The sequence below is a fragment of the Vanacampus margaritifer genome, chromosome 3, assembly GCF_051991255.1.
Source record: "Vanacampus margaritifer isolate UIUO_Vmar chromosome 3, RoL_Vmar_1.0, whole genome shotgun sequence".
Lineage (NCBI taxonomy): Eukaryota > Metazoa > Chordata > Actinopteri > Syngnathiformes > Syngnathidae > Vanacampus > Vanacampus margaritifer.
The window spans coordinates 10165764-10187287 of NC_135434.1; the positions used below are offsets into that span (position 1 = coordinate 10165764).

Genomic DNA, 21524 nt, shown 5'->3' on the forward strand with positions numbered 1-21524 from the left:
TAGTCTCGAACAATGGTTGCAAAAACTAAAAATAGCATGTCACTGTTGACGCTTTGTTTGCGTTTGCGAATAACAACCGATCCTGAATCTGTGAGTACTGTAGAGCTCCATCGCCCTCTGCTCTGGTTGAAGCGCAGATGTGTATAACGGATTCAGGGACAGGTGCCCCGCCTTTTTCATGAGAGCCTCATCCTGCAGATTAGAGTACTCAACTTTGTTGTCGCGTATCCATGGCGACATGACAACCTGGGATCCTCGGCTTGGCACCCTTTTTTAAATTAATTTAGTCCCTTTATATATATATATATATTTTTTTAAAGTTTTTTCCATTTAAGGATTTTGTTCAAATAGTCATACGTTTTAAATTTTGTTTTACATTTAAACGTGTAGTTAAATGAGTGGCACCTCGACTTGAATCTGACAAGAAAGAAAACTGTGGCCCCAATGGAAACCTGAAGTAGCACTTCCTGGTTACCATAGCAACACCGCTCCGACGCGTCTGTTTACGTGCCGTCGACCAACGCTCGATGACGTAATGGTCCTAAAAATGTGTACCGTCTCCTGGTTAGGAAGAGTTCCAAACGACCCCCAGAAATGTCGTTTGAAAAAAAAAAAGTAGCGCTAGGAAATCTACCTTGTTAAATTAAAGAGAGACACATGTTCAAAAGAAGAAAATGTCGGACATATTGTGCAAGTGGCTCAACGAAGAGCTTCGCCTGTCAAAGGTTATCGGTATGTATGACTGAAATGTTACCTGTGTGCTAACTCATTTATACTAATGGCGACTGTTGGTGATTTTCTTGTGGTAAATTAATGTATCTTTCATGTTGAGCCATAAATGACAGGTGAATAGAGTGTTTAGAGTCTAACTGACTGGACTGAATAATAGCTAACATTTAATTTGAGACCTCTGCAGGTGTAACTCAATCAATAAATTACAATATAGTAGAAAGGTTTGTTTTCATTTTCAGTAGTTCAGTTCACTATTACAGTGTTTCCCAACTTTTTTTTTGCGTCAATGAACATATTTTACATAAGAAAACAATTCACAAAAAGTGAATTTTGTACACAGGTTTATTGCCATCTAGTGGAAGAGCTTTTGATTGTTCATCCGTTCTGATGCATAAGATAAATAAGTAGCTGCTTGGTGCCCCCTTGCCACTAGAGGGCTCCCAAAAAGTGTGACTATTTTTTTTCTTCTTCAAGCACATCGAAATATGGTGGGGGAGAAGCTCCCAAATCAAATTCTGATGGAATGAACAATTCCAAATACCACTTAGTGTTAACACAAAAACTTCAGGACAGGAAAAAAAAAGCCTACAAGAACATCTGAACTTTATTCAGAGTTAATTCAATGCGCTTTAAAATGCAGGTGTGTTTACCATTTAATGTGTGATTAAATAATTCTGAACATGCAACCACATGGCAGTTTTTTTTTCCATTTACTTCCCCTCTCCCCCCCAAATCTCAATTGAACTGATTTATTTTTGTTTGTATTATGAAATAACTGGCATGTTCATCCTTTCAGAACCAAAGAACTTTGCTAAGGATTTCTCCAATGGTTACCTAGTTGGAGAAGTTTTACATAAATATCAAATAATAAATGACGTCAGTACCTTTATGAAAACAGAGTAAGTTCATTTATTTTCTCCTCCTTGAAAACCAAACTCTCAAAAACGGATTGCTCCTTCTTGAATTTGTCTTACGTTTTAATCTGGAAAAAAAAATATGCCCACAGCACCCCCACGTCCAAACTGAACAATTTCACGCGCCTCGAGCCAACTCTCCATCGGCTGGGCATCTCCTTCGACCTGGCCGCAGCTCAGGGAGTGATGCAGGAGAAGCCTGGCGCCGCCACACATCTTCTTTATCAGCTCTACGTCACACTCGAGAAACAGAAAAAGAGGAAATCCGAAATCATGCAACATGATGCCCTGCATAAAAAAAGTCACGAAATCTTCTCTGATGTAAGTGTGATGAGATTTATTAAACGCAGATCTTTACCAAGTACAAGCAATCTGAATGTGAATCCTACTCAGTATTCGTTTTCTGTAGCGTCTCCATCTTGTGGTGAAGAAACGCGATGCGGAGTTGAAGTTGCAGAAAGTGAATCAAGACTTAGAGAAGAGACGCCCTGAGTTTGACAAGTCAGCCCAGAAGAAGGGTCAACTCAAAGACCAGGATGACAAGAGAGCCGCACACACGAGGAAGGTGCTCAAGGAAACTCATTGTCTCCCAGTCTTCTCTTATCAACACAGATATCAATTTTAACCCAGTACAGTGTTAGCTCCTCCCACCCCTGTTCTCACCATTAGCCTGCCTAAAATCACACATCACAACATTATTCTGTATGTTTTGCAGTTTTCTCGTCCGAAATCTAGTGATGTCATGTCAAATCAATCGTCCACTGACGTCCAGGTGCCAAAACCGCCTCCCTACTCGTCACTGGTCAACATGAGGCGGCAGAAGCATCAGCAACGCAAAGATCAGCAAGCAGAGGTCACACTCAAGCTAATCAGAACTCAAAAAGATGATGACAACGCTTGAATTTTCCCTGCAAATACTCGAGTCTAGACTTAGTTTTAGGTTTAAAAAATAAAGCCAAGACTTACTAAGACTTCTACAAGACGTATTAAGACCTACTTAAAAGACTTCAGTCTTGATATTGCCATCCATTTGCTTGAGTTTAGTTTTGGGCTCAAGATCAAAAGATGGACTAGACCTATGCTCAGAGGTGGCACATCCAGGTCCAGTTTTACTTTCTGGACATAGACTTCAATTGAAATAATTGGGGGGAATCAAAGTTGGACCAAAGACCTGAATTTGTAATAATAATAATTAAAATAATATAATTTAAAAAAAAAACAACAACTTGTACCTGACATCAAAAACTAGGCTTGGTTTAAACTCAAAGGCTGGAGACTAGACTTGGACTTGAATTTGACTGAAACTAGTTCAAGGGTGCTGGATTTGTCCTATAAAAAATGTAGAAACTTTAGGGACTATAGAAATTTTACCTTGAGTTCAAAAGCTAGAAACTATACAAAGATGTGAAACTGCTACACAGTCTCCTGTTGTCTTAAACTTCAGACTAAACTTGCACCCAAGCACAAAGACTCAAGACTAGACTTGGTCTCAGATTCAAAGAATTGGGGCGGGACTCGACTTGCACTTTGAAGCTAAAATACTTGAGAGGGGACTTGTGAACCTTAACCTGCAAAAACTCGGTCTCCATCTCCAAGAAACTAAATTTGGATTTTAGACCTGGTGTGCAAGTAAGTAGAGTGTTAACAAGTAGACTGAACTTGAAAGAACCTGGCTGAGACCGGTCTTGTAAATACTAGAGACCGCAAACATGTGCACTTACATTTGGAACAGGTGTTCAAGGGGAAACCATCACCAAAATTATTCACTTAAAGGAAACAGTCAAACCTATTTATAACTTACATTATGTATTAATTTCTGTTCACACAACCAGCACAGTCAGTAAACCTATTTACAAAGGAGGTAAGAAGAAGCTACAGTGGATTAAAAAAAAAGTCGAAAAATAAATACTCGTCTGATATTGATTGATTTAAGATGAGACTGCACTTGCTATTGATAGATATTGTAACATTTTTAATACTTCATTTCATATATTAACCATTGTTACACATTATTAACATTTTAATTCTTCAGTATTAACCTTGTCGAAATGTTTTGTGTCCTGTGCAGAGCAAGTGGTGTTGATTTCGGCATAATCTGACCTTAAACTGGGACATACTATTTAGTCTAAAAAAGTTCCTTCTCAGCGTTTTGTGCGAAAACACATTTAGTCCTTGAGAACAGAATCTGTTTTCGAACACGCACTCCTGACTCTGTTTTCGCCATCGCTCATGGAAAAGTACCCAGAGAGTATGTTTTGTCTACAAATGAAAGAGAGGAGGTATTTTAACTATAAGAAGCCATTGTACACGCGGAAGAGCTACATTCGACGCTCTGAAATTCCACCTGTTTAAGTGAAGCAATTGGAGTCTGTAATGAGTGTCCAGAGATCTCTGACCTTTTTTTTTATTAAATCATTTTTGCAAAGGTGTTTTTTCTTACATTAAATCTGTCTTGAAGTTTTCGAACACGCAAAGAGGACAAAATACTTGTAATCCTCTTTCACTATCCAGCTAAAATGTGCAGCACACAGATTTGCCTTACAATGACTTGTTTTTATCAAGCTTGATGCATTTGACATACTTTTAGCTTTTGAGAAGACTTGTACTTCATTTCATTGGCTCAAATAGTATCCAGGTCAAAGGTCAAAGTATTTAGGCTTGTGTTGTGTCATTATACTTCCGTCCATGCAGACAGTCCAGGCTGAAATTGCAGAGTTTGAGATAAACAGGAAGAAGTTGACCACTTCAGGCTTGGCTTCAACTTCAGGGTGAGAGAAACATTTTGTGTGCATCTGTATAGAGATGGAGTTCTATTTACTAATTGACGCTTCCCCTTGAAAAAAATCTGTTAACCCAAAACAGTTTAGTGACATTTCCAAATCACCGTACATTATACGTAAACATAAATGGCTTACAGATAATGATTAAAAAAATAAATAAATCATTATGAAACAAGAACAAATTACAGTGAAAAAAAAACAATGCAAAAATGTGTGAATGTACCGGCATGTATGTGTGCCTCACAGTCGAGATGTACAAATTTCACATACCCTGACACACGCCACTGTATTAATTTCCTACTGTATTAGGCAAGACTTTTTGTCGCCATCTTGTGGCATTGTAGGGCTTTTCAAAAAGACCACAAACATTTTGATTAGGTGAGTTTTCCAACGAATAGCATAGAAAAAAGTCAAATTAACCCTGGAGAACCCAAGAACCCTTTTCTTCTTTGGAAAATTATGAATTATACATTAAATGACTGCTATAAGTTCACTGAACACCAAAATATATGTTTTTTCAATTTTAACCCTTTTTTTTAAACTAGCTCAGAGTTGCTAATTTATCAAAATATATATATATAAAACATACTCCTAGGCATTCTGCAACATGATATGAAATAGATTAACAAAAAAAACACCATCTGATGGTTTTCTGAGAAGATGGTTTTGTTTGGATTGATTTCCAGCTCAACAAAATAGCATGTTGCCAGCCATCTTGTCACCACCACTCTGGCTCATGTAAGTGCAATATTCATCCACTAGATGGCCCCATGCAGGGGTCAGAAGTGGCACTCTGGACTTTTGAAGTAAAATTTGTAAAATATAAAAGGTCTTTATAATTTGAGTAGCAGAATTTATAGGGGCCAAATTTGACCCCGTGGGTTCTCCAGGGTTGTTAATACATTATAAACAGTGATAACTGCATATTATTGTTGGAATTTTTTTTTTAACCTCTTTGCTCTCACTAGTGGTCTAGATGTTCCACTTGGAGGTAACACCCAGGGCAGTGGAGGTGAAAATGAGCTGACGTTCCAATCCAGCAGCGCCTATATTCAGGAGATCCGCCAAAGATTGCAAGAGAACGTGGCCGCTTCTGAGCAGAGAGAAAAGAGACGAATCCGGTGCCTGGTCGAGCAGCTCAAAGCCCACGTGGCTCAAGAGGTGGGTTACATAAGCTTGATTCGGTGCATGGTGAGAGACACTGGTCAACTTCACATCTGTAATTTTGATTGTTCATTTTTTTTTTTTTTACTGGAGAATTTTGATTGTTCTTAAACTCACCACACTTGAAGGCAATGTGGCTTCCCTCCCCATTCAGGAAAGATGGCGAGAAGAGCAACTGGTAAGGTCTCTGACAGGCCAGACTCAGCAAGAGAAGCGTTTGGCAGTGCAGCTCCTCCAGATGCGCAAGCAAAAAGATGCGTTCCGGCAGAACCGCCTGCTGATAGAGCAGCAGTTCCAGCAGCAGAGAGAGAAGGAATTCCGAGAAGCTCTTGAAAGGGAAGCCGTGAGTGTCACTTTACCGTCCTGTCGGTTTGTAGATGTTATATCGGACATCTTCTGACTTGCCTGCATGGCCTCCTGGTATCTTTGGGATTCAGGCCTTGACCCGTCAAGCTCATTTAGACCGGGCAGAGGAGATCCAATTGGAGCTGGAATTCTGTAAGAAGATGGCTGCCGAGTGTGCTCGGAATAGATCCAAGAAGCATTTTGAGAATTGTAAGGAGATTTTGGAGCAAATTGTGGACTTGGCCACCAAGGTTGGAGAATATCGCCTGCTCACTTCAAAGTAAGCAATATGTTCGCACCCCATATGTAGCATATAATAAACAGTTTTATATAGCACAATAATAATGGACACTCAAATGTACAATTTGTCACCCACAACTATATACTTATGTTAAATCCTATTTCTCTTTTTTTAGGAGTTGAGTGTGGACTGAAATTATAAAAAATGCTTAGTTGGTTGTGTGACAATAGTAAACAAGGACATGTTGTGGTATACTTTGTTTGTTTAGTTTTGTTTTCAAGTTAAGGCTGTGTCATTTGCAGTCTGATTCCAGCCAAGCTGATGCGGGAATTGAAGGAGTTGCTGCTAAACGGTCTCCCGCTTTACGAGCAGCAGCGGCCCACATCGCCCGACCCAGTCGAGCTCCAGAAACAGGAGCTGCTCAACAATCAGGATTACGAGGAATATGTTGTGAGTTATATTGAACACAAATATAAATGTAGCACTTGTGATTTTGCATTAAACTCAAACATCTTAGATTTTTTTTTTGAACTTAAAACCCGATTTATCTCAAATATTATTTATATATTTTTTGGGGTATTTATTTTAGAGTTTTTTTTTTAATTATTATTATTGTGGGCAGCATCTACAACATAAGTGTCAAACTCGGGCCCTCGAGGGTCGCAGTTCTGCAGGTTTTGGAAGTTTCCCTCTTCCAACACAAGCTGATTCCAATCAGCAGGAACGTTATCTGGCTTGTGCAGAGCTTGCTGATGAGCTGATCATATATCAGCTGTGTTGGAGAAGGGAAACATCCACAACCTGCAGGACTCCGGCCCCTCGAGGCCCGGAGTTTGACACCTATGATCTACAACATCTTGATATTCGACACCTGTGAGCTGGATGGATTATCTCAAAGGACAAGTGCTCACTAACACAGATTTACACATTTTGATTTGTGAACAGTATTTGAGTGAAAGAACCGTTTTGTGTACATAGAAAAACTGTTTTATTCGTAATTTAAACCCTGGAGAACCCACGGGGTCAAATTTGGCCCCTATAAATTTTGCTACTCAAATAACAAAGACCTTTTTTTTTTTTTTTACAAATGTAACTTCAAAAGTCCAGAGTGCCACTTCTGACCCCTGCATGGGGCCATCTAGTGGATGAATATTGCACTTACATGAGCCAGAGTGGTGGTGACAAGATGGCTGGCAACATGCTGTTTTGTTGAGTTGAGAAAATCAATCCAAACAAAACCATCTTCTCAGCAAACCATCAGATGGTAAAATTGTGTTTTTTTTTGTTAATCTATTTCATATCATGTTGCAGAATGCCTAGGAGTATGTTTTATATATATATTTTGATGAATTAGCAACTCTGAGCTAGTTAAAAAAAAAAAGGTTAAAATTGAAAAAACATATATTTTGGTGTTCAGTGAACTTATAGCAGTCATTTAATGTATAATTCATAATTTTCCAAAGAAGAAAAGGGTTCTTGGGTTCTCCAGGGTTAAGATCATGTCAATTTGGAGCAAAAACAAAAGTCTTGCATTAACATTTGTGGTCAGTGTATCTCTATTTAGGTGCATGTGGAACGGGACCCGCATGTAGGGCAAGTGAACCTTCCGTTCTGACTTAACTTTGCTGTGTGTCAGAACATGGTGGGAGAATGGACATGGACAGAGGAGTCCGGGGAGGCCAGTTCACCGGTTGTGCCGTGCCACAACGTTATTCTCAGACATGTGTTCTTCAGAATGAGGAGCATGCTCCCGCCACCGAGCCCGTCAGCAATGACCGGCTACAGGATCAAGGCGTGTGTCTTGGGCAAGATCTGCTCGGGCAAGACCATCTGTTTGAAGAAGATTGCTCAAGGTACGTGCGCACATGAACACCTCATGTGTCTTATGGGCTAAGTCAGCCTGTTGTCTTCTCCTTGTAGATCTCAAAACATGTGTCCTATCAGTGGATAGGCTCATAGAAGAAGCACTGAACTCTCACCAAAGTAGAGAGAGGGTGAGCCGAGAATCACCTTACGGACCATACTGTGGGTTAGGAGCTCGCTAGTAACCGTTTTAAAACATGTGTGCAGGTCAAAGAAGAAAATGAAGAACATGAGAGTGAACTAGCCACAATTATGAATACCGGTGGGCTACTTGTTAACACAACTAATCTATGGCAGCCATTTTTCTTTGTCATTGTATTGATGTTTCATTTTTCAGATCTGTATGGGAACGAGGAAAGATCGCAGATAAATGTAAGAGAAGCAATTGCTGAAAAATCTTAAAGATGCAAAATTCAAGTCTATCCCAAGCGCTCCTTTTCTCTTTTTGTCCCAGTTGTCGATCCGTGCAATGCTGGGAAGAGCTGCTGCAGAGGAGCTGAGCCAAGGCAACGCCATCCCCGATAAGCTATTGGTGGACATTGTAGTGGAGGCTATCAGGTATCACTGCATTGCACTCAATGACAGAATATCCACACATGGAGAATTAACTCATTCACTGCCATTAACGGTTATAAACGTCAAAAATCATTTAAACTATTTCTATTTGTTTAACAATTTTTTTCTACTTTTGTTAACAAGAGTGAAAACCTAGATTTTTTAAATTGTACATTTAGAACAGATATAAAATTTGACGCCCCTAATTTTTAATAATCAACTCGTCAGGCGATTCAAATTTTTTATTGTAATTAATCGCATGACTTCACTAGTTAACTCACGATTAATCACAAATGTTATATCTGTTTTAACTGTACAATATATTTTTTTAATTGTACACTCATACTCTTGTTAACAAAAGTGAAAAAACAATTGAACTAATAGAAATAGCTTAAATGAATTTTTGACGTTTATAGCCGTCAATGGCAGTGAATGAGTTAATAGACGTACACACTACATAAATATTTGTAATCTTGTGAGTAGCCAGATTCCATTCGAGTCAGGCTGGATCCTGGATGGCTTTCCGGTCAACATAGATCAGGCCCATCTACTTGAGACAGCCATCGCCTCTCTGGATACGGGGTACGAAGTATTGGACAGAAAGATAGACCTCGCCTTCGATCCGAATCCTCCGCCTCCGCCACCTCCGCTGCCTGCACTGGACTTGGTTGTACTGCTAGATATTCCTGATCAATGTGCAGCCAAGCGGGCAGTCCATCACACTGGTACGTGTCGAATAATCAGTGAAGTGAAAGGTTCTGAATATTTTGGCCTTTTCATGCAGCAAAAATAGATCGACAGTGCTGTGCAAAGGATTTAGACCGATGCTAGCTTTTTTGTTTTGATTAACCTTTTTGTTGTTTTATTCAGATACAGTAAACTATTAAATAACAGAAAAGAAAATACATAAACAATTTCCCAAAATTTCGTGAAGGTGGTGCATTGGCCAAGGAAAAACCCACCACACATTGAAGATCTGGATAAAGGTACAGATAGGCATTAATGCAATAGTCCACTCAACCAGAATCACAATGGCAGAATCCATCATTTTGGGCTCATCTTATTCCTCTAATTGCACATTCCTAGTCCTAGGTTTAACTATTTAATTTGAAATCTTGCATCCAATTGGTACACATCCGAATTAGTGATGGGAAAAATGAAGCTTCGTGAAGCTTCGTGAAGCACTTGAAATATTTTTTGACTCCTCTAGGTGGTGCTCTGTTGTTAATAATAAAGGCAAGTGCAATGGAAATTGATTCAATTTCCACTGCATCTTTAAATCAAGAGTGCCATCTAGAGAAGTAAAAAAATATATATATCACAAGTGCTTCATGAAGCTTCATTTGTCCATCATTAACGTCAGTTTTCAACTTGACCATTGAGGAGCTAGAAGATTTCTGCAGAGGATACATTAGACATCACTCGATTTAATCTCAACCGTGGAAGCTCAATCCTCGCACCTCAAGACGCTCCTTAACTCATTCACTGCCATTGAACCCTATAGATGTCAAAAATTAATTTGAACTATTTCTATTAGTTTCACTTTTTTTCCCACTTTTGTTAACAAGAGTATGAAAACCTAGATTTTGGTATTGTACATTTAGAACAGATACAAAATTTGTGATTAATCGATTAATTCCAATTTAAAAATGTAATCGTCTGACGCCCCTAATTTTTTATAATTTTTCCCTTCTTTTTTTTTATTAGGGGCATCAGGCGATTATTTTTTTTAATTGTAATTAATCACATGACTTCACTAGTTAACTCGAGATTAATCACAAATTTCACATTTGTTCTAAATGTACAATATATTTTTTTTAGGTTTTCATACGCTTATTAACAAAAGTGTGTGGGGGGGGGAATGTGAAACTAATAGAAATAGTTCAAATGAATTTTTGACGTCTATAGCCGTCAATGGCAGTGAATGAGTTAATATAAGGAGTAACAAACAGATGGACACTATACAACTGTTCACTTGTTAACAGTTAAACCAGCCTGGCTCTACATTATTGAATGATCTGTATGAATTATAGTTATACACGGTTAGCCAATGCCAATTCACACGGTGCCCAAGCACAGTACATTATAGGCAGATTTTTTTTTTTTTATTGCATCCCTTAGAATTTTTTGTCAAACTTTCTTTCATGAATAGATGGGAGTAAACACACTTCCGGTGCGGCAGTCTCTCCACATGTAAACAACCGATTGTTTGTGGCACAGATTCCACACAGGTAATAAAAATGGGATGAGCAGCCTTGATTGTCTGTCGCCTTGCATCTCCAGCCTAAAACCCATTCTCCTCTTTTAGGATCACATCTTTTCAGGATACTTGGGTCAAACTTGAGGAATGGTTTGGAAACGCTGGGAGGAAAAGTATTTTGACATGTGTGAATGCTGATATAACAAAGGAGGAACTTTACGTGACCATGAAAAGTATCTTTCAGAAGGCTATAGAGCAAAAACTGGAAGGTAACAAGGATGCATTGAGAACCATTTTGTCTGGAACATAACTGACTTTTATTATATATTTTTTTCTAACTTCTGCAACAGTCCCTTGGCCGCCGTTCGAGGAAGAGGTTTTGGACACCGCTGTACCTGTAGTGTCTCCGCCTCCTGCTGTGAGCTCCGCCCAAACGCCGGCCGTCACAAATGAAGACGTCAAAAATGAAGAATCTCAATTGAGCATCACTGAGGACAAATCCAACCCAGTCACCTCGACAGGTACAATGGTCGTATTTGTAAATGCGTGAAAACAAGCTCGAAATGTTTGCAATTGTGCTCAATTTATACAAGGCAACAATTTATAGAGATCAACTTCCACTGTGTAGCATATTTGTAGGAACAGGGTTTCCCCAAGCTCGCAAAATTAGAGGCGGTAGAACCTGTAAACTTTGGATAGTGTAGATTTCCTGTCAACAAGGAGTACTTTTGTGATTTAATATGCAGAGTCAGCTGCACTGGACTGAAAATCCTCGTAAAGGCTGTTTTGTGTTAATTAACAGTGGAAGTGAGTGGCGGCTATATAGTAGAAGTCACCGCAATTTAATGGAGCTTTCTGTCCAAGCTGCAGATCCAGCAAGTAAGACATCAGCTGACTCAGTGGCCGACGAAGACCTGCAAGAAACCCCACCCACTTCTTCCTCACCATGCCCGGGTTCTCCTGGCTGGGTCTACGTAGATGAGCCGCTGTCCTCAGTAGGAAACAATTTATGTTATCATAAATTAAGGCATAGGAGAATTCCCATCCTGTCACATCAATATGTACTTTTGTTCTCTCCATGTCTGCCTTTAGGATAAAGCGGAATATCTGTGCCAACAGTGGGAGTCAATATGTGATTCTTATGTGAGCAGCGTAAAGGCTGTGATGCAGGAGCTCCGCTTAGAACGCACTGTTATTGTCCAACACTTGTACGACATCAGGTATACTACATTTGGAAGTGTGTTTTCATATACTGTAATAATGCAATGATTCTCACTTTGCCAAGTGTACCACTATTAGTACGCAGGCTCTGAATAGTAGTACAGGAAGGAATGTTTTCAATTAAAGCTACTGAACGCAGAAAATTCCATTTCGGATCGCTACTGCCATCTGTTGATGAAAAATGGAACTGCACACGGCCTTCTTAGCAGACACAATGCACTATTGACATCACATCCAGGGACAGAAGGCGGGAAATTCAAACCCGAATTCAGTCTGGAAATTTTTGGCCTGAGGCTTGCAGGAGTACCCATCGTGAACAGCTAAAGTGTTGATCTACTAATTAGAAGCTGTTTCAGTCATAAATGGTCTAATAAAAAGGCTATTGTAAAGATTTTTTGGGGGCATAATTGTTACAGAGAGCAACTTTAAATACCGGTACTAAGAAAATATGCAACAATTAAAACATGAAATATGATCAAACATTTTTGAATAAACTTATTTTTTGTATGTATATATATATATTTTTTATTTTATTTCAGTACTGTATACTTTTAAGTGCAGGTCAGTTGTATTCAAATTTTAAATACAGTACAATGCATTTTACATTTAATCTATAAGAAATGTTTGTTTTTATGTGCAATCCACTTTCATTAATCAGTATTTGAGGAGTTTTTCTCCTTTTCCTTTATTTAAGCACAGTGTTGATAATCAAACTGCATAACGCTACAATGGCTTACAATAACTACAGTAGCAAAATTTGGGGGATAAAACCACGTCCTCGTTTTGTTTTTAATGATCACTGAGACCTACTAGATTACTACATTTTAATGTTGTTCATGGTGGTGGTACTTGGAGAACTACGTAAGTGTTTTGAGGTGGTACACCACTGTACAAGCGATATTTTTAACAATTTAGGAAAATTTTGCTGTAAATCCACTGAGTAATGCAAAAGAGTTTTTCCAATATAGTCTCGACTAGTTTGAAAAAAAAAAAGACTAAAAATATTTTTTTCCCTTTGTATCCCATTCGTTTCGAACCATGTGACACATCTCCAGAGAGGAGTTCAAGCAATTCCTGGAGCGACCGGACCTGAAGCAGGAATTAGTATCTCAGTGGCAGAAGGACTACAACAGCATACCTGATGACTTGAGGAAAAACGAGGAGACCAAAGCAGAGTTAAATCATCGCCTGGATGTAAGTACAAAAAAAAATATATATATAATTTGAACACAAATAGAACTGGCTTAAGAGTAAACTGAGGCATTGTGATTGGTACGTAGGACCTACGGGAACATTTGTGGGACATCGTCGATACGCACAAGGAGGACGATGAGACACAACGGACTGGGCTCATACGTGAGAAATGGTTGGAGGAGCACACCATTATCTTAGTCAACCATCATTTAAGACTCATACAGGTAGCACTTTTTCATCAAGTGGGCCATCTATTTACGATTACATGTGAGTCATGACTACAGATTTCATGGAAACTGGAGTTTTTGACAACTTTGATTCCATGAGTCATTTTCTGTTTTTATCGTGAGGTTTTACACAATAAATATTTATTGAGTGCCATTTACCGGGACACTTATCCAGTGAAAATAAATCTATTCTGGCAGGTTAGCTCTCCTTTGACTGTTTGAGGCCAAGGCAGATATTTATTAAACAAAAAAAACTCCTCGTTTAGAGGGAAAAAACAAAGGCTATTAAATGTTAAACTAAAGGCGCTCCAAAAGGGAGGATGTCTAAACTACAAACAAAACAATATCCCTCCTTAACTAAAACTATACTGTGGCTATACAAAGTTACAAACCAAAGTTCACACAAGAGACAGGACAACAAGGCTGAGGACTGTGACTGGCTTGGGTAATGGGAAACAGGTGGACACAATCAGGAATCAGGGTTGATTGACACTGACACCACATGAGGAAAGGCAAGTGACTTGAAACGAAAGGAGTCAGAATTTTCAAAATAAAACAGGAAATGACAAGACAACCTCACCGCGGTGTGACAAGTTGGGCTGCATTAAGCTTTTTCGTCTGTTGACATACTTAGAGAATTAAGTTGCCTACTATTTCTGTTTTCCTAATCATACATTACAAATTTTGATTGCATAAATCCCGTGGGCAGTATTTTATTTTTGAAATGGCTTGGTCAGAACCAACAAAAAGCCAAAAAATAGTTACAATAACGCCTAGGGGGGGATACAGGATATGCTGTGTGCTCTTCTGTCCAAGCAAACAAATTTCTATTATTCCATCCCCTCACCCACTGATAATAAAATAATAAGGAATCGGATCGATAAGCAGGCTCGATAGTGTAGTCATAAAAAAAGCTAACTTCTTATCAATTCCCATTTGTTAGTACACTACCATCACTTTAATTCTCTCTTAACGCTTTCATAAAAATCTATGTGTTATATAGGTGGAAATGAGCCGTTTTCAGAACACACGCAATATTTTGCGGGACTACTATCTAAATGCGGGTCAACAGGAACACCTGGACTCCATCCCCCTCCTTGACGTTGAAGATATTGGACCTGTAAAGGTATTTCTCAGTAATATGATTTCCTGTCATATTTCTTTTTTTTTTTTTATATATATATTCCCGTTCCCTTATGAGTCAAGTACGATATAGGCTTTCTGCACAGAATTTTATTTTTTTTGGGATACAATTTAATCCAAAACATACTGAAGAGGGTCTTCTGCCCAGATTTAGTCATAACTGTTTTAATTTATTTATTTCCTCAGTAGAACTTTTATCTGTGGATGTGTCTTTGTGAGTGATGTCGCTATTTCTGCCTAGTGTCTGTAATCAATGATGTTTTTAAAGTCTTATCGTCATGACTGAGACCTCATCTATTTCCACAACAATGTAATCAATGATGTGTTTAAAGTCTTATCTCATGTCCGGTGAACTCCAGGTGGGCTGTTTGGAGGGGGCGTTGTGGTACCGCCCCTTCAAGATAGTATAAGAATGTTGTGAGTCCGCTGTAACTAGACACTTGCGAGAAGAATGCAGCCATTTGTCTGTAAACTTGCTTGTGTCCGGAATATTGTGTAAAAATAAAACCTTCGAAGGAACTGTTCACCGATTTCCAGCCTGTATTCAGATAATCAACATTCTCTCTACCCGAAAGAAAATGAACACGCGAATAAAAAGATTATTTTCTTCAACAATACCAATGAATATTTGTGATCAGTTGTATCATAAAGATAATGGTCGTCTTGTTGATTGTGTTCAGGTACTTCGTGAGATCTTGATCGACAAACACGACGATGCCCTCGCAGTCATAAGTAAACTGGTAAATGCTGCTTGTGTAACACAGACAGGAACATGTCTAATATATATGGAGCGGCTATATGGAAGGCATGTTTTAAACGGTGACTTGTGTCCACGCGAAGGTGTCAACAGAACCTCAGCAGGTGGAGCTGAAATCGCAAGACATCCAAGAGAAGGACAAAGTGCAGGAGAAGGAGAAAGAAAAGGAAAAGGAGAAAGAAAAGGAAAAAGAGAAAGAAAAGGATAAAGAGAAAGATAATGCAAACAAAAAGACTAAAGACAAAGATAAAAAACCGAAAGGTGTGTGGGAAAAAAACTGGTTGCTAGCAGGTTTTCTACATTATTTTATAAAACAAATTCTTTACCTCTTGTGTTCAGCTTCTCCATCTCCACCTCCACCGCCCAGCCCGCCGCCAGCTTTGGAGACTGTGGAGAAGAACACTGGAGCTGTGAAAAATGTCAAACAGAAACAAATAATCAGAGAATACACAGCCGTGTTGAAGCATGAAGGTGTTATGGCCAAAATGCTATTGATTCAGACATGCACATTTTTACAAGCGATCATTTTCTCCTGTCTGAACATATTCAACCAATCTGTACACAATGAATGGCATGGCAGTGTTTTTTTTTTAATCTTTAAAAACACCATTCTCATACATGTTGGTGTGTGTGTGTGTGTTCCAGAGAATGCATCAAAGGTACGAATTCAGCTGGTGAAAGGCCATGGGCTGGTACTGGTAAACTCTCTGCTAAGCAGAGCAGAACAAATTTTTAGCGACATGCGAGACAGATTAGAAGCACATTATTTTGCACAAATGAAGAGGTCAGTGTCTCTTTATTCGACATCATTTCACAATTTATGTAACGTAAATTGACATCTTAATAAAAATGAACATGTTGAGAATGATCCGTTAAAATTTTTTTTTTTTTTAGTATTGACCAACTTGCAGAGGTGGTGCGCCACTTTGTAGAGACCGCTGCTAAGCTTCAGAATGAGTTGGTGCTGGTAAGTACTAAGTAGTAACACCATATCTTTTTTTTTTTACTCATTCACTCACCCATTTTCATTGAAGGAACCCCCTTCACTCCCGGCTGTTTTACTAGATTTTGACTGATTTTGCAAGGCCCACAGAATATTGTGTTCTATTGCTACAAAAACATGGAACCTAACAAAATAAAGATTAGTCTCTTCTTTCATCAGGAAAAAAAGTATATTTCTATCTGTTTCCGTTTTGCAGCAATTAGCATCCTAATATAGCTAAGTTTCATCATTATTCACGATTCTGTTTTAAATTGTGGGGAAAACAGCTTGTTTGCAACATGGCCTGGTTGATCTCTTATACTCTGCTGCCACCTGCTGGCCGTTTTTTTTTTGGTAATAACTACCATTTATTCAACCGTTCTCTGCAGTTCAGAGGCTGCATCAAAGCCCAAGAAATTCCAATAAAAAATGTATAAATACGTCTTTGGGACACTGGTTATATTCAAAATAGAACGTATTTAAACGTTTTTGGGAGCAAATGAGTTAAGGGCATCTGTGCATAATAAATATAATATACGGTATATAAAAAAGTATTGCGCCATCTGGTTACATTACACCTACCAGGACTGAAAACGGAAAAACATTTTGTTTGAAAATTTTATTCATGGTGAATAACAATTGTGTCTTCTTAATATATTCCATATGTTCTTGCTTTTAGGAAAGTATTGATTTCTATTTGAACGGTGACTCCCAAATGATTGAAAGTCCACCTACCCCACCGAGTCCACCTGCATCGGAGAGAGAAACAACCTCAATGCTGACCGTCCTTCAGCTGGACTCGCTGTACCACTGCCTTTGCAATGAGGCTCCAACAGGTCAACCAATTGAGCATCGCTGGTTGCCTTCCAGCTGCTTTTTCTTTCCCTTATTCCTTTTTATTTTTTATTTTATTTTTTTATCATTCCTCTCACAATTTTCAGGTGTCATGTCCAGTTCTGAGTTCTTCCATCTAATCAGGGACATCCTCCCTTTCAACACTCTGCCCGAACCCTGGGAGAACATGAGTGAAACACAGGTAGGCTCAATTCATCAAAAATAATAGATAACATGTCAGGATGATAATAAATGCCTCTCTGATTGTTAAGTTTCATACAGCTCTTGAATTAGATCTCATTAGATTATGTATCTAATGTCGCTTATATCATTTGGTGAGTAAACAGACCCGGTCATGTGTGTCATTACATTACATTTCCTCTCTTGTTGGTTAGTTGAACGAGATCATTTCTCTGCTCACTGATGGATACAAACAGATCGACTGGCGTCGATTCCTTCTCAGTGCTGCCATCCCGTGGCCATTTCCCTCATTAACACAACTGCTGCTTGTGCGCAAGAATTTCAAGGCGGCAGACACTGACGACACAGGATACATAAATGAGGAGCAGTATATGCAGGTTAGTCTCTGCAACAAGAAAAAAAGACCCTTAACTTCCTGAAGAGTTGTCTCCATTCATCATCCATTCCAGTGTTTCTGTTTGACAGATGGTAAATAACTCTTCAAGCAGTTTATTGCCACTCCTAGTTTACTGTCAAACATAAATCAAAGAGAATTACATGTTGCGTATCTAAAATGGCATCATAACTTTTTTTTGTTCTATGTTGCCCCACTCGTCTAAATATGGTATTCCGGTTAATATTGTGAAATATGAGTAAAATCCATCCAATTTGCTGTCGACTGAAGATAACATCAATGTTGCTCCGGTCTCAGGTAACAACCAATCACAGTGTCAGAAAACAGGTGAGCTCTGATTGGTTGTTGCCTGAGCCCTGAGCAACATTGATGTCATCTTCAGTTGACAGCAAGTGACAAAATGGCCGCCTCTTGAGTTGGATGAAAACGGCTGGATTTTGCTTCATAACTCATATTCCGCAAATGTAATATTAATCAGAATGTCATCTTTAGACTAATAAGGTCACACATAACATATTATTGTCAAGAAATGATGACGGTTGACTTAGCTTAATGCTCACACATGTTTGTATTATACTACCCACTGAATTAACTCATTCACTGCCATTGACGGCTATAGACGTCAAAAATTTATTTGAACTATTTCTATTAGTTTAACATTTTTTCCCACTTTTGTTAACAAGAGTATGTAAACCTAGAACATTTTTTATTGTGCATTTAGAGCAGATATAAAATTTGTGATTAATCGTGAGTTAACTAGTGAATCATGCGATTAATTATGATTTAAAAAAATTAATCGCCGGACACCCTAATTTTTAATAATCTTTTCTTCTTTTTAAGAAAAAAAGGAAAATGAAAAGAAAAGATATATAAAATTTTAAAATAAATAAAATTACTTTTAAAAAAAGAACTAATTATTAAAAATTAGGGGCATCAGGCGATTAAAATGTTTCGTAATTAATCGCATGACCACTAGTTAACTCACAATTAATCACAAATTGTATATTTGTTCTAAATGTACAATATTTTTTTAAGGTTTTTATACTCTTGTTCACAAAAGTGGAAAAAAAATGTTAAACTAATATAAATGGTTCAAATGAATTTTTGACGTCTATAGCCGTCAATGGCAGTGAATGAGTTAATACAAATGATGATAATATTGAAATACAAAGAAATTGTTCTGCCTGTCACTCTACATCGTAACCATAATTAGATTAACAAAAATACATAATTTGTTGTAAATATAGTAATTTGGGGGAAATGTCAAATCATTTCTCATGGCACACTAATGTGGTTCGGAGTCACTGATCTATTCATTTCATTTTCAGACTGAATTGTGGTTTCCCACTGAGCGAGAGCAGTCCATGTCCGAGGACTCCTATGAGCCTCTGAATAACCGTCGAGCCAACCTACGCAAGGTAAAGTGCCAGCAAGGGCGCAATTCCTGACAACTGTTATGATAAAAACGCCTTATTTGCCAAAACGATTCCCATGTTTTTTCCCAGTTCTTTTTCCAGCTGTTTTCCGACCACTCTACCACCCCGCCTCAACTGGACTACATGACCATGCTTCTGTGCTTCGCCTCTGACCCCGACCCCAAGCAGGGCTTCATTAAAGCACTGAGTGTAATGACGGGACATCATCTCCAGTATCCCACCTCAAGCTCTCTTGAAACGGTACGTTCACTGGTGTGCAATCATCAACTGGCATTCTGCACAACATGGCGACCTCATGTTGATGATTCAGTAACACAGACTTGTTACGTATTCAGACTGATACCAGCTTAAGGGAGACCCCAGTGGCCACCCCATCGGGGCCTGAAGAAATGTGCAGAGAGGAAGAGGAGTGTTCAGCGAGTCACGTACAGACAGTGTCCATCCCAGCGCTCCTTACTGTCGTGGGCCCCGAAGTGGGAAAGATGAAAGGTGGCGTCAACCCTCCTTCTGGCTGCTTGAGCCAGGAGGAGAACGGCGAGGTATGATGGGGAAAAAAATTAATTATATTTGCTTTGTATTGCACCACTTTAAAACAAAGGTTATACCTAGGCCTGTTTCATATGGTGCAAGAGTTGTGTTTAACCCTGGAGAACCCAAGAACCCTTTTCTTCTTTGGAAAATTATGAATTATACATTAAATGACTGCTATAAGTTCACTGAACACCAAAATATGTTTTTTTCCATTTTTAACCCTTTTTTTAACTAGCTCAGAGTTGCTAATTTATCAAAAAATATATATAAAACATACTCCTAGGCATTCTGCAACATGATATGAAATAGATTAACAAAAAAAAACACAATTTTACCATCTGATGGTTTGCTGAGAAGATGGTTTTGTTTGGCTTGATTTCCAGCTCAACAAAACAGCATGTTGCCAGCCATCTTGTCACCACCACTCTGGCTCATGTAAGTGCAATATTCATCCACTAGATGGCCCCATGCAGGGGTCAGAAGTGGCACTCTGGACTTTTGAAGTTAAATTTGTGAAAAAAAAAAAGGTCTTTGTTATTTGAGTAGCAGAATTTATAGGGGCCAAATTTGACCCCGTGGGTTCTCCAGGGTTAAACTTTTTTTTTAAACCACATTGGGACCTCTAATTATTACCTCCACCAGGCAGAGTGTGTTTTCTTCTCTGTAGATTTGTCCGGCGTGTACATTTCTAGAATTTGAGCAATTCTAATAATGACAAGCTAAATTTGCTGTGATGAACAAGCTTGTAATGCCAAATCAATTGCAAAAGGGAGATTCTTCCCACCTGGTAGAGGTGGCCAAGGGCTCACTTAGAAATTGCCCCAAAACCCTTAAAATTGACACAATAAACTCACTGCCGCTATAAATATAAGATTTGAAACATTGTTGTGGACCATTGCGCTTCAGATGCATTCCATCCAATGGACATATAAATCTTATTTTATTATGCAAGGGTCATGTGGGAATCCTCCCCAAAAAATCATATTAATTAATTAATATCTGTCCTTTGTAAATGTTATGTAACATTTAATAGAACTAACGGTACCTTTACTACCCCCGTAGCATCTGATGCAGATATTCGCAGAGCTGGGCTACACTCCAGAAGATGCCGTTCCCTTTTCGGTCCTCTCCGAGCATCCTTCCTTTCATAACCTGATAGCGATCACCGATAACCACCTCTTTGTCGTAAGTCAAGACTCATCTCTGTTTCTATTCACAAACACTCTCAACGGCTCATTCTATTCACATAACAATTTCTGGAACCACACAAGAAGATTTTTAATTGTACATATTGAACATGTTTAACCCGTGGGCAGTATTTTATTTTGAAATGGCTTGGTCAGAACCAACAAAAAGCCAAAAAATGGTCACAATAACGCCTAGGGGTTAATTTGGGCAAAATCAGGAGAAAAACAGCCCAGTTATCTTTATATTTGGAGAATTTTTTTTTAATCACCTTTGTTAACTTTCGAAGCATTTATTTATTTATTTATTTATTTTTCACATCTAATTAATGAGGCACAAACCTTTCAAACAAAACAAAAAAAAGGTACTCAGTACCAGTACACACATTGTTATTATATTTTACAACCTTAATGTTCCATTTTCTCAAACGTATATTTTTGTTGTCTTTCAGAACATTCATAATGTGCTGCAGGCCCCTCAGCCAAAAGGAGAGTCTCAACAGTCTATTATTTGTTGACACGTCTACTTTCTGTCTAAATAAACTTTTAGGAGAGAATAAATAGATGAAAGAAACTAAATTCTTGCTTTAGTAACTTCAGTGTTGATTGAGTCGAACATTCTATAG

The 21524-nt window shown here is 38.5% G+C and overlaps 1 protein-coding gene across 2 annotated transcripts; it reads left to right on the forward strand.

The window, feature by feature from the left end:
• The first annotated feature begins 544 nt into the window (after positions 1-544).
• spef2 (sperm flagellar 2) lies at positions 545-21477 on the forward strand. Of its 2 annotated transcripts, none has more exons than XM_077562387.1 (37): positions 545-732; positions 1529-1631; positions 1739-1967; positions 2056-2211; positions 2362-2499; positions 4338-4414; positions 5395-5587; positions 5745-5933; positions 6028-6215; positions 6479-6626; positions 7813-8029; positions 8097-8170; positions 8247-8301; positions 8377-8411; positions 8494-8597; positions 9078-9319; positions 10747-10825; positions 10903-11063; positions 11145-11315; positions 11659-11789; positions 11887-12014; positions 13071-13209; positions 13296-13433; positions 14440-14562; positions 15260-15319; positions 15420-15597; positions 15676-15807; positions 15982-16120; positions 16231-16303; positions 16998-17154; positions 17260-17354; positions 17548-17730; positions 19076-19165; positions 19253-19423; positions 19519-19722; positions 20777-20899; positions 21351-21477. In XM_077562387.1, exons 1-37 carry the CDS (start codon positions 675-677, stop codon positions 21414-21416), a joined length of 4947 nt encoding a protein of 1648 aa, XP_077418513.1. In that variant the 5' UTR covers positions 545-674; the 3' UTR covers positions 21417-21477. The 2 variants fall into 2 exon arrangements, with proteins under 2 accessions (XP_077418513.1, XP_077418514.1); XM_077562388.1 differs by having other exon boundaries at positions 11665-11789.
• Positions 21478-21524: the final 47 nt, after the last annotated feature.